General features: G+C 60.9%; 3 protein-coding genes across 4 annotated transcripts in view; 1 reads left to right on the plus strand and 2 right to left on the minus strand.

Annotated features, from left to right (window-relative positions):
- Window positions 1-532: 532 nt before the first annotated feature.
- Window positions 533-3,873, minus strand: ACTG1 (actin gamma 1). The gene is made up of 6 exons (XM_015880058.2): window positions 3,743-3,873; window positions 2,928-3,061; window positions 2,586-2,825; window positions 1,824-2,262; window positions 1,547-1,728; window positions 533-1,464 (listed from the first exon to the last, which is right to left on the minus strand). Exons 2-6 carry the CDS (start codon window positions 3,048-3,050, stop codon window positions 1,321-1,323), a joined length of 1,128 nt encoding a protein of 375 aa, XP_015735544.1. The 5' UTR covers window positions 3,051-3,061; window positions 3,743-3,873; the 3' UTR covers window positions 533-1,320.
- A 2,074-nt stretch (window positions 3,874-5,947) lies between these two features.
- FSCN2 (fascin actin-bundling protein 2, retinal) lies at window positions 5,948-10,018 on the plus strand. Its single transcript, XM_015879936.2, has 5 exons — window positions 5,948-8,003; window positions 9,016-9,172; window positions 9,250-9,371; window positions 9,454-9,621; window positions 9,699-10,018. The coding sequence occupies exons 1-5, from the start codon at window positions 7,181-7,183 to the stop codon at window positions 9,902-9,904; spliced, it is 1,476 nt and encodes a 491-aa protein (XP_015735422.1). The 5' UTR covers window positions 5,948-7,180; the 3' UTR covers window positions 9,905-10,018.
- Window positions 10,019-10,311: 293 nt separating this feature from the next.
- Window positions 10,312-16,478, minus strand: part of FAAP100 (FA core complex associated protein 100) — a 6,711-nt gene continuing 544 nt past the window's right edge. For both annotated transcript variants that reach the window (XM_015879932.2, XM_032448223.1), the window contains exons 2-10: window positions 16,132-16,301; window positions 15,325-15,443; window positions 14,151-15,136; window positions 13,872-14,022; window positions 12,503-13,293; window positions 12,071-12,207; window positions 11,281-11,397; window positions 11,023-11,109; window positions 10,312-10,929 (exon numbers count right to left, since the gene is read on the minus strand). In XM_015879932.2, the coding sequence (XP_015735418.1) occupies window positions 10,813-10,929; window positions 11,023-11,109; window positions 11,281-11,397; window positions 12,071-12,207; window positions 12,503-13,293; window positions 13,872-14,022; window positions 14,151-15,136; window positions 15,325-15,443; window positions 16,132-16,296 (2,670 nt within the window). In that variant the 5' untranslated portion in view covers window positions 16,297-16,301 and the 3' untranslated portion in view covers window positions 10,312-10,812. The remainder of the gene's footprint in view (window positions 10,930-11,022; window positions 11,110-11,280; window positions 11,398-12,070; window positions 12,208-12,502; window positions 13,294-13,871; window positions 14,023-14,150; window positions 15,137-15,324; window positions 15,444-16,131; window positions 16,302-16,478) is intronic.

Below are 16,478 nucleotides of genomic sequence, written 5' to 3' on the forward strand. Positions count from 1 at the left end.
GAGGATGGGAGAGGAGAAGGAGCCGAGTGGTGGACACGGAGCGGTGCTGCCCCCTGGCGGTGGGAGGATAAAATGACAGGATATAAGGGGGGGGTATAGGATGGATGGACTGACGGCCATAGGGATGGACGGACAGACGGAGCAGCAGGAGCTGAGCAACCCCCCATAGCAATTAGGGGCTCCATTCACATGGCAGCACCCACAGCCCCCAGCATCCAACCCACAGCCCCCTCCCCACCATAGACTCCCCCATACCCCTATGATACCCCCCCATAGGGCCCCTCTTAACCCTCCCCATACCCCAGTGATACACCCCATAGGGCTCCCTTTAACCCCCCCATACCTCTAAAATACCCCCCCAATAGGGCCCCTTTTAACCCCCCCATACCCCTATGATACTCCCCATAGGGCCCCTTTAACCCCCCCATACCCCTATGATACTCAACATAGGGCCCCTTTAACCCCCCCATACCCCTATGATACTCAACATAGGGCCCCCTTTAACCCTCCCAAATACACACACAGAGCCGGGTTTGGAGTTTACTGCAGCGTTTCTGTCCTTTATTATTATTTCCTTACACAATGAGGTGTCGTTGGGCATTAATTTCTCAAACCTTATAGAGGATGGACTTTCCCCAAAATTTTCTGTTTCCTACCATCATCGACGTGAGAACATTTAAGGCAACGTACAAAAAAAAAGAGAAAAAAAGAAAAAAAAAAAAAAAAGAAAATCTTACATAAATTAAACCAATGCATAAATTTACAGGGTGTCAATGCCAAGTTTCAGCAACCCACGCTGAGGAACCTCAGCCCCGTGGTGGTGGTTTATAGGGTTATAGGGATAGGGAGGGGTTGGGCTGGTTCTAAGGCTCGGATGCAGATATGTTGTTGTTTGTTTCCCAACCTTGCAGCGACAGAAGTGGGGGGTGGATGGATGGATGGACTCCTACCAGCCTCGACACCAAATCTGGAATAACTCCGCACTGGATGGAAGCCTGACTGCAAATACCCTGCACACATCTGGGCACACAAAGCACAGCCCCCCCCCCCTTAATTCATCACACAGATCTGTGCAGGGTATTTCCCCCTTTGGGTGCACCCAAATGAACTCAAATAACAAGGTTAAATCAAGCGCCAGCTCGACAACCCGGCGCTGACACATCTTAAACATCAGACTTTCCAAGGGCAAAGTTGCTTTTGTAAAGGCTTATTCCAGTTTTATGAGGCTAGGCATGAGGTGTATAGATTTGCCGGGGCAAACGTATACTAGTGAGACGACTCATGCAGCAGATGCTGTGTGTGCACCCGCCAGCAGTCCGTTTAGAAGCATTTACGGTGCACGATGGATGGGCCGGACTCGTCGTATTCCTGCTTGCTGATCCACATCTGCTGGAAGGTGGATAGGGAGGCCAGGATGGAGCCGCCGATCCACACTGAGTACTTACGCTCCGGTGGGGCAATGATCTGCAATGAGAGATGTGGTTATAGGGCTGCCCCATGCCTCCACCCCAACCAAGCTCATAAGGGACAAAGCAGAGCTCCTTACCTTGATCTTCATCGTGCTGGGTGCCAGGGCTGTGATCTCCTTCTGCATTCTGTCAGCGATGCCGGGGTACATGGTGGTACCTCCAGACAGCACCGTGTTGGCGTACAGGTCCTTCCTGATGTCGACGTCGCACTTCATGATGGAGTTGAATGTGGTCTCGTGGATGCCGCACGACTCCATGCCTGGTGGAGGGAGAAGGCAGGGGGGGCTCAGCACACACTGCATTCACACACAGCCCCACAGCAGCTCCCTATGCACATCTCCACCCCACACCTACCCAGGAATGAGGGCTGGAACAAAGCCTCCGGACACCGGAACCTCTCATTGCCAATAGTGATGACCTGCCCATCAGGCAGCTCGTAGCTCTTCTCCAGGGAGGAAGAAGAAGCAGCGGTGGCCATTTCGTTCTCGAAGTCCAGGGCCACGTAGCAAAGCTTCTCCTTGATGTCACGCACAATTTCCCTCTCGGCCGTGGTGGTGAAGCTGTAGCCTCTCTCTGTCAGGATCTTCATGAGGTAGTCAGTCAGGTCACGGCCAGCCAGGTCCAGACGCATGATAGCATGGGGCAAAGCATAGCCCTCATAGATGGGCACGTTGTGGGTGACACCATCCCCAGAGTCAAGAACGATGCCTGTGGTGCGACCGGAGGCGTACAGGGACAGCACGGCCTGGATGGCCACGTACATGGCGGGGGTGTTGAAGGTCTCAAACATGATCTGCCAAAGAAAAGGAAGCAAATAAGTGAATGGAGCCCTGAGAGCTGCTGGGTGGGGTCACTCACACCCGTGTTAGCACACGCATGCTGGCATGCAAAGTAAATGAAAACCCAACTGTGATGTGAAGGGAAAAATAAATAAATAAATAAACCAAAAGCAAAGAAAAGCAGGCAGAAAACACAACTGAAAGAAACCTGAAGACGTCAGGGGGGAAATGCCAGGAGAACAGAACCCTGAAATGGGGGGAGAGAGATGGCTCAGGGTTAGGGTGCCATAACAAAGGAGGAGGAGGAGGAGTGTGGTGTGATGGGCAGCAGTTGTACCTGTGTCATCTTCTCACGGTTGGCCTTGGGGTTGAGCGGAGCCTCAGTGAGCAGCACCGGATGCTCCTCGGGAGCCACACGCAGCTCGTTGTAGAAGGTGTGGTGCCAGATCTTCTCCATGTCGTCCCAGTTGGTGATAATTCCATGCTCAATGGGGTACTTCAGTGTCAGGATGCCCCTCTTGCTCTGTGCCTCATCACCCACATAGCTGTCCTTCTGCCCCATGCCCACCATCACGCCCTATGGACACAACACAGTCAGTAACACGCCCTGCCCCGCCCCACTCACATACACACACATATATATACATAGATATATAGGTATATAGGTATATATACAAACCTGGTGCCGGGGGCGGCCCACGATGGACGGGAACACGGCCCTGGGGGCGTCATCCCCGGCGAACCCCGCCTTGCACATACCGGAGCCATTATCGATCACGAGCGCTGCGATCTCCTCTTCCATCCTGCTGTGCTCTAAGGGACGGCCTCACCATCAGACCCCATTACCAGCCCCAATATCGCCCCCATTACCAGCCCCAATATCAGCCCCAATACACGCACACACCATGTGCCCCCCCCCAACCCCAACCCGATTTGCCGCCATTCGAATCTCCCGCGCCGTGACGTCACGCGCGGCCGCAGCCAATCACAGCGCGTCCCGCCACACCCCAACGGCTCTTAGCGCGGGCGCGCCCACCCCGCATTAGATATTGGAGGGGGGGGGGGGGGTGCGGCCCTATGGGGGCTATAGGACCCCCGCCCCATAACACACACAGCACAAGGGAGCGCACACAGCCACTGCCGGGCCCAGGAGGGGCTATGGGGGGACTATAGGCTGTACCTATAGGGGGGGTATAGGAGGGGGGGTCTATAGGCCGTACATATAGGGGGGCTATAGGCCGTACTATAGGGGGGGCATAGGAGGGGGGGTCTACAGGCTGTACCAATAGGGGGGGCTATAGGATGAGGCTGCTATAGGCTGTACCCATAGGGGGGGCTATAGGTGGGGGGGCTATGGGCTGTACCCATGGGGGGCTATAAGGATGGGGGCTATAGGGTGGGGTCTATAGCCGGCCCATAGGGGGGGCTATAGGATGGGGGTCTATAGGCTGTACCCATAGGGGGTGCTATGGGATGGGGGTCTCTAGGCCGTACCTGTGTTACGCTGTGTGAGCTGAGCGCTGACCGGTCGCACGCTGCGCTGCCGCCGGCGGAGTGAGACCGTCCCGCTGCCAGCTCCGCGCTTTTATACCCAGGGGACGTTGGCTCCGCCCACTCTGCCGAGAACATCGCCATATATGGAGATCTTTCAGAAACAAGCGTTCTCATTGGTTGATTCACACCCGGCCACGTGGGGAGACTTGCCGGCTCGTCCACGCCTCCGAGAACCCCGGAACCTGCATGGGGTATAACAACGGGTGGGGGTGGGGGGCGCAGAGGGGGGCGATGAACCCAACCCGGTTCTGAGCCCCACAGCACTGACCCCCCCCCCCGGTACCGGTACCGGATGGGCCCATGGGGGTGTGGGGTGGCCCACGGTGCGGGGTTGGGGGGCACACACCCCCCAGTGTTACAATGACAGGCATCTATAAGGGGCAATGAGTATAGGGGACACCCCTATGGGTGTGTAGGGGACGCCCCGTATTGGGGTCACTCGTATAAGGGGTGTTTTATATGGGGGACGCTATGGAGTGGGCACCCCCGGGTATGGGGTGTTTGTATAGTGCTACCTCCTATATGGGATATCCCATAGACGTGACAGCCCCTATAGGGGACACCCTTGCAGGTGACACAGGTGCCCATATAACTCGGTGCCCCATAACATTGCGTCCCATAGCATTGCCATAGGGCCAACCCCGCTGTGCTGTGCCCACACTGTGCCATGGGGGGGGGGCTGGGGGTCAGTGGGGACCTGCAGTGTGTGGGGCATCAACAGCAGGTTGTGCTGGAGCCCCATGGAGCACACTGCTGTCCCATAGACCATAATGATGTCCCATGGCCCTAAGGACCATGACAGAGCCCCATAGACCACACTGCAGCCTAAGGCACCATGGACCGTGTTAGGTCCCTATTATATACCACCATACTGGTGCCCCATTGTCTGTGTTGATGCTCCATGGTCTGTATTGGTGCCCTATGAGCCATGTCAGTGCCCACACACCTCGCTTCTGCCCATGGGTTGTACTGGTGCCCCATTAACCGTGCTGGAAACCCAGAAACCACTTTGGAACCCAATAAATTGCATTGGTGCCCTACAGACCATGTCAGTGCCCATGGGTTGATATAGGTTGGGCACATCAGAGCCCCATAGGCCATGATGCTGCCTCGCAGTCCATATTGGAGCCTCACAGTCCATATTGGAGCCTTACAGTCCATATTGGAGCCTAACAGGCCATATTGGAGCTTAACAGTCTATATTGGAGCCTCACGGTCCATATTGGAGCCTCACGGTCCATATTGGAGCCTCATGGCCGTGCTGAGTGCCCGGCCTATGCAGACACACTGGCACTTTCCATGTAGGATCCATGTTCCCCACTGCATCTCCCAGGGCTTCCCAGCACCGCTCAGCCCCACACAGCTCCAGCATCACCCGTGGGGCCGAGTGGTGCCATTGGGGCAGGGGATGGGGATGGAGAGCCGAGCGGTGCCGGGGGGGGGGGGCAGCGTGAGGGTCTGTGTGTGCCGTGTCCCCACTCATGGCATTATTCCACGCGTGGGGTGATGTCCCCGTGCCGGGCGGGGCCGCAGGTACCGCAGCACGGCTATATTAGGGCACATCGGGACGGTGGCACGGCCGCACCCGGCACCGAAACCGCCCCCGCGGGGACTTTCGCCCGGGGAGGGGGGGAGCGGGAGGAGGAAGAGGAGGAGGAGGAGGAAGCGCACGGTGCACGTCGTTCTCCTTCCTCCTCCTCCTCCTCTTCCCGATCCCCTCCTCCCCCCCCCCTTCGGGTGAAGGTCCCCGCGGTGCTGATGCTGTTGCCCCCCCCCCATTCATTGCGCAGAGCTCTGTCGTCGTGGTGACAGTGACAGCCCCCCCCTAAACCCCCCCCCCGGCGTTGTCACGGGGACGGGGGGGGCGTTGCGCAATGTGTCCCCCCCCCAACACCCAGCCCTGACACCCAGCCCTGGATCCGCTCCCCCCCGTCACACCCAAACACAGCGGGGGGAGCAGCAGGTGGGGGGCAGGCCCCCCCCCCCATGGCAACGCCACCCCGATACCTGTGTTGGAGGGGGGTTGGCATCTATAGGTGTCAATGCAGCTTTCATCTCTCACACCGCACATTCCAGCAGCACCATAAGATGCCCCCCCCCCCCACATTGCTCCCCAGCCCTCTGCAGGACCCTGACCCACTTACCCCCCCTCCCTCCTCCTCCTCCCAGCCGAAAGCCAACCCGTTATCCATTTCGGTGGGGGTCAATTTCAGCTCGCCATGCAGCTCGTTGTAACGCAGCCCCTGGGGGCCCGCCGTGCCCCCCCCCCTCACCCTCCTCCCTTCCCTCCTCTCCCAGACACAGTAAAGGAAGAGCCATGAAAAAGTCATGAGGCAAACAATCCCCGGGACCTATTTTCGGGAACAATAACTCACAGCCGCCACGCTGACACCGGAGCTGGGGGGGGAAGGAGGCAGTGGGAGCACAGAGCTGGGCAATGGGGACCTGCTGTGACCGCCCAGGGGACACCACCCATCCCCACAGCACTGTGTGCCCCCATAGGGCAGCACCCGGATCATGGGGTTGGGGTGGGCTCAGCCCAAGCAGCATCCTTGTGGCACATGGCACCATAGGACATCATCCATCATAGCAGCACATGGCACCACGACGCCCAACACATGGCAATGGAGGTCCCTGTGATGCAGTACCCAAAACATGGCACCGTGATGCCCAACACTTGGCACTGCAGGACCTAATTCCACAGTCCCCATTGCAATGCCCCAAACCCAGCAATGAAGGTTCCCAGCACACGATGTCCTGGAGGTCCCCACACTGCAATACCCAACACACATGATGATGACGATGCCCAGTTCTCAGCTCTGTCCCACTGCAGACCATGGGGCTGCGTGACCCCGAGCCACAGCCATGGGGGGGGGATTTGGGGCTGCAGGACAGATGGAGGCCAAGGGCCCCAAAGCAGGATAAAGGGTTTAAACTAATCAAAATGCCTGGCTAATTATAAGGCGCTTAGGGGCTGGCCGGGAGGCGGCGCGCCAGGAGGTGACCCGCTGCTGAATCAGAGAGGCCGGTAACCTTACCCTGCAGGGAACGGATCCGTGCGCCCGGATCGGGTTCCCACCCAAGTTTTCCACCCACGGCTCCACGGTGGGACACCGAGAGCCGGAGCTGTGCACCCACGGGGCTGCCCGGTGCCGGGTGTCGAGCTGCTGTAGGGCTGTAGGGTGCAGGGCAGTGGGTTACCCAGCTGCAATCTGGCCGGGCTCTATAATCCCACCTGCCCTTAATTGGGTGCCCCCCCTTCCCACCACGCCGTGCCGTGCCGAGCTGTGCCGTGGGGCCATTGCGGCAGCGGCGCCCGGCAGCGCAGACGTCCCCGCAGCCCCCTGGGGCCGCCCCCCCCCCAGCAAGAGGCGGAAGATGCCAACGAATGGGATCCACCAGGTCCTGAAGATCCAGTTCGGGCTGATCAACTGCGAGAGCCGCTACCTGACGGCAGAGAGCTTCGGCTACAAGGTGAACGCCTCGGCGCCCAGCCTGAAGCGCAAGCAGATATGGACGCTGGAGCAGGACGAGGCCGACAGCTCCGTCGTCTTCCTCAAGAGCCACCTGGGCCGTTACCTGGGGGCCGACAAGGACGGGCAGGTGCGCTGCGAGGCCGAGCAGCCGGGCCGCGATGAGCGCTTCAGCATCATCACGCAGTCGGACGGGCGCTGGGCGCTGCAGTCGGCGCCGCACCGGCGATTCTTTGGCGGCCGCGAGGACCGGCTGTCCTGCTTCGCACCCAGCATCACCGAGGGCGAGCTGTGGACCGTGCACCTGGCCATGCACCCGCAGGCCAACCTGCTGAGTGTCAGCCGGCGCCGCTACGCGCACCTGAGCGCACACGAGGACGAGATCGCCACCGACAGCAACCTGCCATGGGGGGTGGACGCGCTCATCACGCTCTGCTTCCAGGACAAGAAGTACAGCCTGCGCACGGCCGACGAGCGCTACCTGCGCTGCGATGGGATCCTGGTGCCCGAGCCCGGTGCCCGCACTGGATACACGCTGGAGTTCAAGGCGGGCAAGTTGGCCTTCAAGGACTGTGATGGGAAGTACCTGGCACCCACTGGGCCCACCGGCACGCTCAAGTCAGGGCGCAGCTCCAAGCCGGGCAAGGATGAACTCTTCGATCTGGAGGAGAGTCACCCCCAGGTGGTGTTCACGGCGGCCAACGGCAGATTTGTCTCCATCCGACAAGGTAAGGGCCGAGCGATGGGGCACGGTGTGACCATGGGGGGTGGTCAGCACACAGCACTGCTGGGACCCCTGTGCCGAGACCCTATAAAAGCAGACCCCACTTTGGGGACATGCAACTGGGGGACCCTGGGGATTGCTCAGCCCACTGCTGCTCCAGCCCTGGAGGTCTCTATGAGAGCACTCTGCAGTGGGAGGAGACCCTATAAAAACAGCCCCTGCTGGGAGGACAGGGCCTGGGGGACACCCAAGGTCAGTCAGCCCCAGTGTGGGGTCACCATGAGAGCACAACCAGGACCCCCACCCTGGGATGAGACCCTATGAAAACAGCCCCTGCCTGGGGTCAATGTATGACCACAGCCCCATTGCTGGCTGCAGTGTGGGGTGCTCGCAGGCTGCCCTGTGGGGTTGTGGCCATAGGGGCCCATTTGGGAGCGGCAGTGGAGCTGTGCAGCCCTCCATGTGCTATGCACGTAAATGTGTGTGTGCAAGGCAATGTGCAGTGCACTGCAGTGCATGCGTGTTTCTACGCAGGTGATGCTTGTGCAATGCTGTGAGCACGAGTTCAGGCACGCAGCTCCATGCAACCTGTGTGTCTGTGTGTGTATGTGCATGTGTTTGCAGGTGCACAGCTCTGCAGCCTGTACCTTTGGAGACGCATGCATGTGTGCAAGGCTGAGTTTAGTGCATGAATGGGGTGCATGCCAGGCGTGCATGTTTGCACACACAGAGCTGGCACACAGGGCTGTGCCATGGCCCCAGCTGCCCTGCTGTCCCCGTGGCACTGGGAACGTCTGTGCCAAGCTCCTTAGGGCCGGGTGGGATATAAATAGGGGTCTGTGCACGGCTGCGCTGCTCAGATGGGCACAGCACAATCAGATTAAAGGCCCAATTAGCACGATTGTTCCCGGAGGGATTTACCTTGGGAGGGGCTGGGGTGGCTGAGGGGGGGGGTCAACGACACAACACACCCCACACGTGGCCACGATGTCCCTGCTGTCCCTTCCAACCCGCAGGCGTCAACGTGTCGGCCAACCAGGATGAGGAGTTGAACCATGAGACCTTCCAGCTGCAGATCGACCGTGACACTAAGAAGTGCAGCCTGCACACCAATGCTGGCAGCTACTGGACCCTGGTGGCCCACGGGGGCATCCAGGCCGTGGCTACTGAAGTGTGAGTGCAGCAGGGTTGGGATGGAGGGGTGTGCTGGGGGTGTGGGCAGCCCGCTGATGCTGCTGTGCATCCCCCAGTGCTGCCAACACCATGTTTGACATTGAGTGGCGCGGGCGGCGCGTGGCCCTGCGTGCCAGCAACGGCCGCTATGTGTGCACCAAGAGGAACGGGCAGCTGGCGGCCGTCAGCGATGCCGTGGGTGAGTGCAGCACTGGGGCTGGAGGTGGGGGGTGATGGGGACGGTGCCCTCCCAGCCCCGCTCAGCCCCATCCCCACTGCAGGGGAGGACGAGGAGTTCACCCTGAAGCTCATCAACCGGCCCATGCTGGTGCTGCGGGGCGAGCACGGCTTCGTCTGTTACCATCGCGGCTCCAACCTGCTCGACTCCAACCGCTCCGTCTACGACGTCTTCCACGTGGGCTTCAGCGACGGCGCCTACCAGATCCGAGGTACGTGGCGCTATGGGGGGTATGGGGTGGATGTGGGGCTGCCCACGGCCCCGCTGACGGCCCCACGCTCTGAACAGGTCAGGGGGGGAAGTTCTGGTACGTGGCGAGCAGCGGGGCGGTGTGCAGCGACGGGGACCTCTCCGAGGATTTCTTCTTTGAGTTTCGGGAGCGCGGCCGCGTCGCCATCAAAGGGAAGAACGGGCGGTACCTGCGTGGGGACCCGGCTGGCACCCTGCGGGCTGACAGCGAGTCGGTGCTGCGGGCCACGCTCTGGGAGTACTGAGCCCGGGGATGGGGGGACCCGGCAGCACCAACCGCGTCCCCAACCCTCCCCAACTCATGTCATTAAAGTGCGTCTGGATTGCAGCAAGGCACGGCCTTTTCCTTTACAGATACAGCAAGATCTTGCCTTCATCCCCTCCCTGTGGCCCCATAACCCCAAATGGAGAGTGTGGAGGCTGTGCAGAAGGGCACAGGGGACAAGAGCGCGTTGCCAGAGGGCAGCAGCAGGGCACGGGGATGCCACGTGCTGGGCACTGAGCAGCTCTGCGCTGCTGTGCCACCACTGCAGGGTCCCTCTGGGTGTCCCCAGGGATGGGGGTGCTGTTGTGGGGCATGAGGAGGGGGCTGCAGCCGTGTGGGGAGCCACAGGGTTCAGGCACAGAGATAGAAAGGAAAAGAGAGGCGCAGTCGCTGAGCGGCACGATCGTTTTCATGGCAGACGACAGATTTACAGACACCGGAGCAGTGCGGGGAAGGACTGAGCCCCCAAAACACGCTGCACCGCCACAGAAATACGAGATCATTTATAGAAACAAAGGGGGAAAACCCCCTCCACTGCCCAGCAGAAAACGGGGCTCCCCCGGGCACCCTGGCACAGCACCCTGTTTGTCCTGATCCTGAAAGGCAAGGAAGGCGGCAAGGGGGCACAGCCCACAGCCGGGATGGAGCTACACGACCACGGCCACGACGGCCCCACGAGGCGGCACAGCAGCGCCGGGCCAGCCCAGGAGCCCCGCTCTGCCACCAGGCGGCTTTCAGGGCACACAGCTGCCCCTCCGAGCTGCCGACAACACGACCACGACACACGCACACACACAGACCACCGCCTCGGCCGCCGGACCTCCTGCCGGGCACGATGCCCCTCCGTGGGGCTGTCCCGGTCCCCGGGTGCGCTGGCTGCTCCTCTGCTCACAGCAGGACCAGGCTGGGGTTGCGCAGCTGCTGGTAGATGTGCAGGAGCTTCTCCGTGTCCTCCTCAGTCAGGGGCGAGTGGTCGCGCAGGGACTGAGCCTCTTTCAGCAGCATCTGCAGGAGGAAGGCAGAGGAGCAACGTGAGGGTCACGTCCATAGGGAGGGACCCACAGGGAGGGGTTGGGGGATGGAGGGCTCAGGGCTCACCTCGTGGTTGGTCTGGATCTGACGCAGGTACTGCATGCGGAGGTCAGGGGGCTCCGAGCCCTGTGCTGCCTGCTCCAGCATCAGCACCTGAATGGGAAGCAGAGCTTTGCTGTGGGGACTTGGGGGAGGGAGTGGTGGTCCCACTCCTCATCTCTGTGTGGCACCGGGCTGTGCCAAGTAAGGCTGCCTGAAAAACCATCCCACAGAGCCCAGTGAGGTCTGAGGGGGCACCCAGGGATGTGCCCCGCAGCTCCATACCTGGATGCGGCGGATGACGGCGTGGTGCATCCTGCACACATGGGCCAGGGATGGGCTCTCCATCAGGATCTCCACCGCCTGGATGGGGCCAGCCGGGCTCAGGTCACTCATGGCCACCTGGAAGAGCACCGAGGCCCCACTGCAATCCTCGCAGGGCAGGGGAAGGGCTGCCCCAGTTCCTCACCCCACAAGCAGTAGGTCTGGGATGGTGACTCCATGCTAGGCCCAAAGACAGCTGCCATTCCCTCCATCCCTGCTCCATGCCCAGCCCCTCACTGCTCTCCAGGCCGGTACAAGTTTGAGGGCGACCTGCTGCCCGCTCCCCAGTGAGCCGCGGGCTGCCAGCACGGTGGATTTAATCCAGCAGGCTTAGCCCAAGCAGAATTAACGCTGTCGCTAATCACATTGGCAATATTAGTGCTCTCAAGTGTGAACCAACCTGAACCAGGTCACTGCCAGCACGCAGGCAGCTGGGCCCCTTGCCGGAGGGTTAGCCGGCCGTGGTGGGAGAGCTGTGCTGCAATTACTGCTTTTCCTTTGCGCTTAAAGGGGGATTTTCACATAAGAAGGGGAAAAGCTGCAGTAGGTCGGATTTACACCCAGAATCCAGCCACGTTTTCCCCTCTGCAGGCTCAGCATGGAGCAGCAGCCCAAAGGAGGGGCTGGGAGGGGAGGAGGGGCCCAAGTGGTACAGAGACGACCAGGGGGTGACAGCCAGGCTCCCCAGGGGCCAATGGACAGAGCTCCATGGGGCAGGACAGGCCCTCTGCAGGGCTAACCCCTTCCTTGCCTCTCTGATGATCAGCTGCACCTCTCCTCCATCCGGAGCCGCGCCGCACACCGAGGTCACCTCCCCACTGCTCAGCACCGTGGCCGCAGTGTTCTCAGCCAGCAGCCAGCGCAGAGTGGCACAGCTCAGCGGGACGTCTGGGGGTGAGAGGAGAGAAAGCAGCATGGTTACACCTCTGCACAACCAAATGAGGGCAGGGCCATGTGGGCAGGTGCAATAGTGCATGTCTGGCACTGCCCACATGTGTGTAGTTGCTGCGATGCCAGGGTGATCCTGGGCTTGGGGACATCCCCCTCTGGGCTGTCACACTGCTGGAATGGCAAGATGGGGGCCCGGAACCCTCCTCCCTCACCCTGGGAAGGGGATGGTGACACAGGACAGCTCTCCTAGCTCAGCCCCAGGGACCCGCTCAGAACTGCAGGCAGCACCCACCTGAGCTGGAGGTTTTCAGTGCGTTCTTCAGCAGCTCTGAGGACACCCTGATGGACGCTGCTGAGGGTGGCATGCTGCCCTCTCCCGTGGCACACGGCTGCTCGCTGGCTGTCCCCACCTTGGGCTCAGGCTGCTCCTTGGATGCTTTCAGGAAGGTCTCCACGGGATCCTGGGGTGCGGGCAGTGAAGCCGCTTTGGGGGAGGCATCCAGCCTGGAGGGGCTGCTCTCAAAACGCAGGCACTGCAGCATGTCAATGGTGCATTCACTGAGGGGCAGGCAGATGCCTTCTCTGTCCGGGGACAGGATGGGTGAATCGTCCGGGAGGAAATCATCCAGGACCTCGGGTGAGTCGGAGCCACTGCCCAGGATATCACGTAAACTGTAGTAGAGGGCACAGGAGATGGTCAGAGGCAGATCCAGCTTGGTGTCTGCGGCCGAGCTGAGAGGCAGCGTCAGCTCCCGCTTGGTCCCAGGGAGGAGCTGGTCGATGGGGAAGGTGAAGGTGGTGGCCGAGTCCACGGACTCCTCCTCTAAGGCACAGGGGCTGGCCAGGAGCTGAACGCACAGGGTCCAGCCCTGCTCCAGGCTGTACTCGCTGCAGTTCTCCAGCAGGCAGGAGATGGTGACGGTATCACGGAGCAGGAGGCAGCTCCAGTTGGCAGTGACGGTGCAGGCAATGGGCTTCTGGCCCTCCTGGCTGGACAGCAGAGCTGCACTCACGTTCATCACCTGGTTGAGGCTGGCCAGGGCACGGTTCTTTTGGTCCACTGCCTTCTTCAGGAAGGAAACTCTAGAAGGACAAAGCACAGTGCTCAAATAGCAGGAGGGCCAGCAGTGGGTCTGCAAACAGGGGCTTAAATAGATGAACCCCAGTCAGCTGAGTGGACCCTGAGTAGGACGGGATCCACGGCCAGCCCTGGGCTGCAGCTCCCAGTGATGACAAGCTGCAGATGGGTGGGCTACAAGCCCTGCTCACAGCTTTGGGGATCCCCCTCTAAAGGGAGAACCTCTTTCCCATGCACAGATGGCCACAGAGGGCTGAGCACGAGCTGCCCTGCCTGTGACAGGCCTGGCAGGTGCTGAGGGGTGTCTGGGCACGCTGGCACCGTGCCTTGCCCTCCTTCTGTCACCAAAGCTGCAAGCAGCAGCGTGCCTGCACAGAGCAGCAGGCAGGGCTGCCAGCAAACTATTTTTATGCTACTGAGGCTGGGGGCTTCCCTTCCACCTGCTCTGGGAAAGGAAACATTGAAGATGGTTCTGCAAGAGGCTTTATGAGCAATGCTGGGGGCAGAAGCACAAAAGCACCATTGGGTACCTACACCCATGGCTCACACAGGGCCAGCAGCAGCACAGCAGCCCTGTCCTTACCTCTCCGAGGTGTTGCCTATCCCGGACAGCAGGGCCTTAATCCTCCTGCCGGCCTCAGCGGGCGTCAGCTCCACATCAGCATCCTCGGGGCTGCACAAGCCACAGGTCATGAGGCGGCCTTTGGCAGACAGGGCCAGCAGCTCCGATTCACCTGCAGGGCAGCACGGGGTGCTGAGGGGTGCTCAGCCACGGGTATGTTTAACAGCAAGAACTTACAAAAACAAGAGTCCTGCCCCAATCCACCCCCAGACCCAGCGCACTCCCCATGGTCAGAGGTACCTTCTGATGCCCGCGAGGACAGGGAGAGAGCCACGACGCTACAGATACTTAAGCTGGCAGGAGACAGGACGGGCGGCAGGACGCCACCGCAGCTCTCCGTGTCCTCGGGGTCTGAGGACTCGCTGACCCAGTCCAGGTCGACGGCGGAGATGTCAGAGTGTGTGCTGTAGTACATGCGGCTGCCGCTGCCGCAGGCGGCACAGAGGATGGGCCCACGCAGGTAGTACTCCCTGAGCTCCGGCACCGTTGTTTCATCCCTCTGGTCTGCCTTGACGGCCACCATCTTGCCGTAGTGCCCCACGGCCACCACGCAGTCACAGCCGGCGTCTCCAAACAGCCCATCGTCCTCGGTGTCTTCTTCCTCCTCCTCCTCCTCCTCCTCCGCCGCCCGCCGCTCCGTCCGCAGCGCCCCGATGAAGACGATGGGCTCTTCTAAGTGGTGGAGGATCTTCACGGGGGGGTCCTGCCCGGAGACGTCGTGGCAGCCATCAGCGGAGGGTGAGCTGAGAGCCTTCAGCGGCACAGCACAGAGCTGCCCATCCGGGAAACCACACAGGATCATCGGGGACTCCAGCATGGCGGCGTCGATCCCAAAGAGCAAACTGAAGAGGGGCTCTTCCAGCACGAAGCCCCCTGAGCACCACGGCCCCTCCCCGCTGCCTGCTGTGCCCGGGGAGGAGGCGCAGCACAGCACGGGCAGGAAGCGTGAGGGTGCTCCATCTCCCTCCTCGGTGGGTGTGGGGCCGGGGCAGAATCCCACCTCGCTGACCTGCCGATACGGGGGGCTGTCCTGCTCGGGACGGGGCAGCTCGTGCAGCTTCATCCACCACTTGCCTTGGGCCTGGGACAGGGTAATGACGAAGCTGTTGAGTAGAGTGAACATGCACAGGCTGGAGTCTGGGAAGATGCAGGCATCCGAGTCCACGGGGAAGACGCCGGAAGGGCAATTGCTTTCTTGGCCGTCGCCATCCGTCTGCTCCATTAACCTTCAAGCAAACAGGCAGAGGCTCTCAGCCAAAGCTCGGGGCGAAGCCAGAGCTTCTCTTGGCCGCCTCATCCCCCGGCCCTTGGACCGAGCTCCCCACAGCAGGGCAGGAGCAGCAGCACAGAGAGAGCTGAGGGCCAAACCCCGAGCTGTGCAGTGCACGTGTAACCCCATGAACCATCACCTCACCTGCTCTGCTGGTCCAGGGACACGCAGTAGATGCCGCTGTGGGCGCAGAGGATGTAGAGCTGCCTCGTCAGGGGCAGCAGCTCCACGTGCCACACCTGGTCGGGGCACCTGTACACTGCCTGGGTGGAGAAATGGAAGGGTCATGGTCCCACTGAGCCCACGGGAGATGCCCAGGAACCCCAGTGCACACACAGCTGGGCAGAGAGGTGCACTGCTGGGTACAGAGGGAGCAGCTCGCTCAACAGTGCTTCCCCCTGGGCAGCCCCAAAGAGACTGGGAACATGGTGAGCACTTCCAGGAACTGGGCTGTACTGAGCAGTGCTGCAGCTGGCACCGAGCTCAGGTTCATTGGGCTGCAGTGCTGCTCCGGGCAGCGGCTGTGCAGGGTGGGTGGGAAGGAAAAGGGAGGGAAATGGCAACCTGAAAGCCTGTACATGAGCTACTTTGCTGAGAAGGAACACAGTGTAGGAGGCAAATCCTGATATTACAGCGCTGGATTTCTTAGAAATGATAATAAGGGCAAATTAAAAAAAGCAGCTGTGTATAACTCCACGCGGCGACCGCTGTTAGTCACAGCAGAGACAGCACTGAAAGCCTTTGTAGGTGAGAAATGAAAGGGACGTCGCTTTGTTCAGCATTTGTCTTGCAGGGCCCAAGGGGGGGGGGTGGGAGCTGGGGGGGCTCAGGCAGCATCACCCCATTGCCCCAAAGCTTCTGCCCCCTCTCACTGACACAGCTTAGGCTGGAGGAGCCTGGGGGGGCTCTGAGGTCTCCCCACCTGCTGTCCCGGTGTCACAGAGCACTCACCTTCAGCACTTTGCCCTCCTGGTCGTAGATGTAGACGAACTCGCTGCCGTTGCAGAGGTAGATCTCGCTCTCGTGGCACAGCACGCGGGGTTTGCCGGCCACCAACCCCCCCACCGGGCAGCAGAAGCCGGCCAGGTAATCCACCCGGTGCCCCACCTGCGCCATGGTGCCTGGGGATGGGGCTCAGTATGGGAGGGGGGAGGGATGGGGACCACCCCCAAGTCCACAGCCAGCCCCCCCAGCACAGAGACCGGCTTGGGACCCTCCAGCTCACCCTATAGCCCCCCCAGCCCCAACCCCGGGTGCTGCATTTGCACTCCTTGCCCTCAGCCCCCCCTTACCCCACA

This window comes from Coturnix japonica, chromosome 18 (genome assembly GCF_001577835.2).
Source record: "Coturnix japonica isolate 7356 chromosome 18, Coturnix japonica 2.1, whole genome shotgun sequence".
NCBI lineage: Eukaryota > Metazoa > Chordata > Aves > Galliformes > Phasianidae > Coturnix > Coturnix japonica.

Bases quoted from the DNA above. Each gene is read 5' to 3' on its own strand.
- ACTG1 (XM_015880058.2), bottom strand. From the start codon at position 3,050: ATGGAAGAGGAGATCGCAGCGCTCGTGATCGATAATGGCTCCGGTATG. The intron at 2,826-2,927 runs GTTTGTATATAT...TTGTGTCCATAG, and splicing joins TGGGCCGCCCCCGGCACCAG to GGCGTGATGGTGGGCATGGG. The intron at 1,465-1,546 runs GTAAGGAGCTCT...CTCTCATTGCAG, and splicing joins CCAGCACGATGAAGATCAAG to ATCATTGCCCCACCGGAGCG.
- FSCN2 (XM_015879936.2), top strand. From the start codon at position 7,181: ATGCCAACGAATGGGATCCACCAGGTCCTGAAGATCCAGTTCGGGCTG. The intron at 8,004-9,015 runs GTAAGGGCCGAG...TCCAACCCGCAG, and splicing joins ATTTGTCTCCATCCGACAAG to GCGTCAACGTGTCGGCCAAC. The intron at 9,173-9,249 runs GTGAGTGCAGCA...TGCATCCCCCAG, and splicing joins CAGGCCGTGGCTACTGAAGT to TGCTGCCAACACCATGTTTG.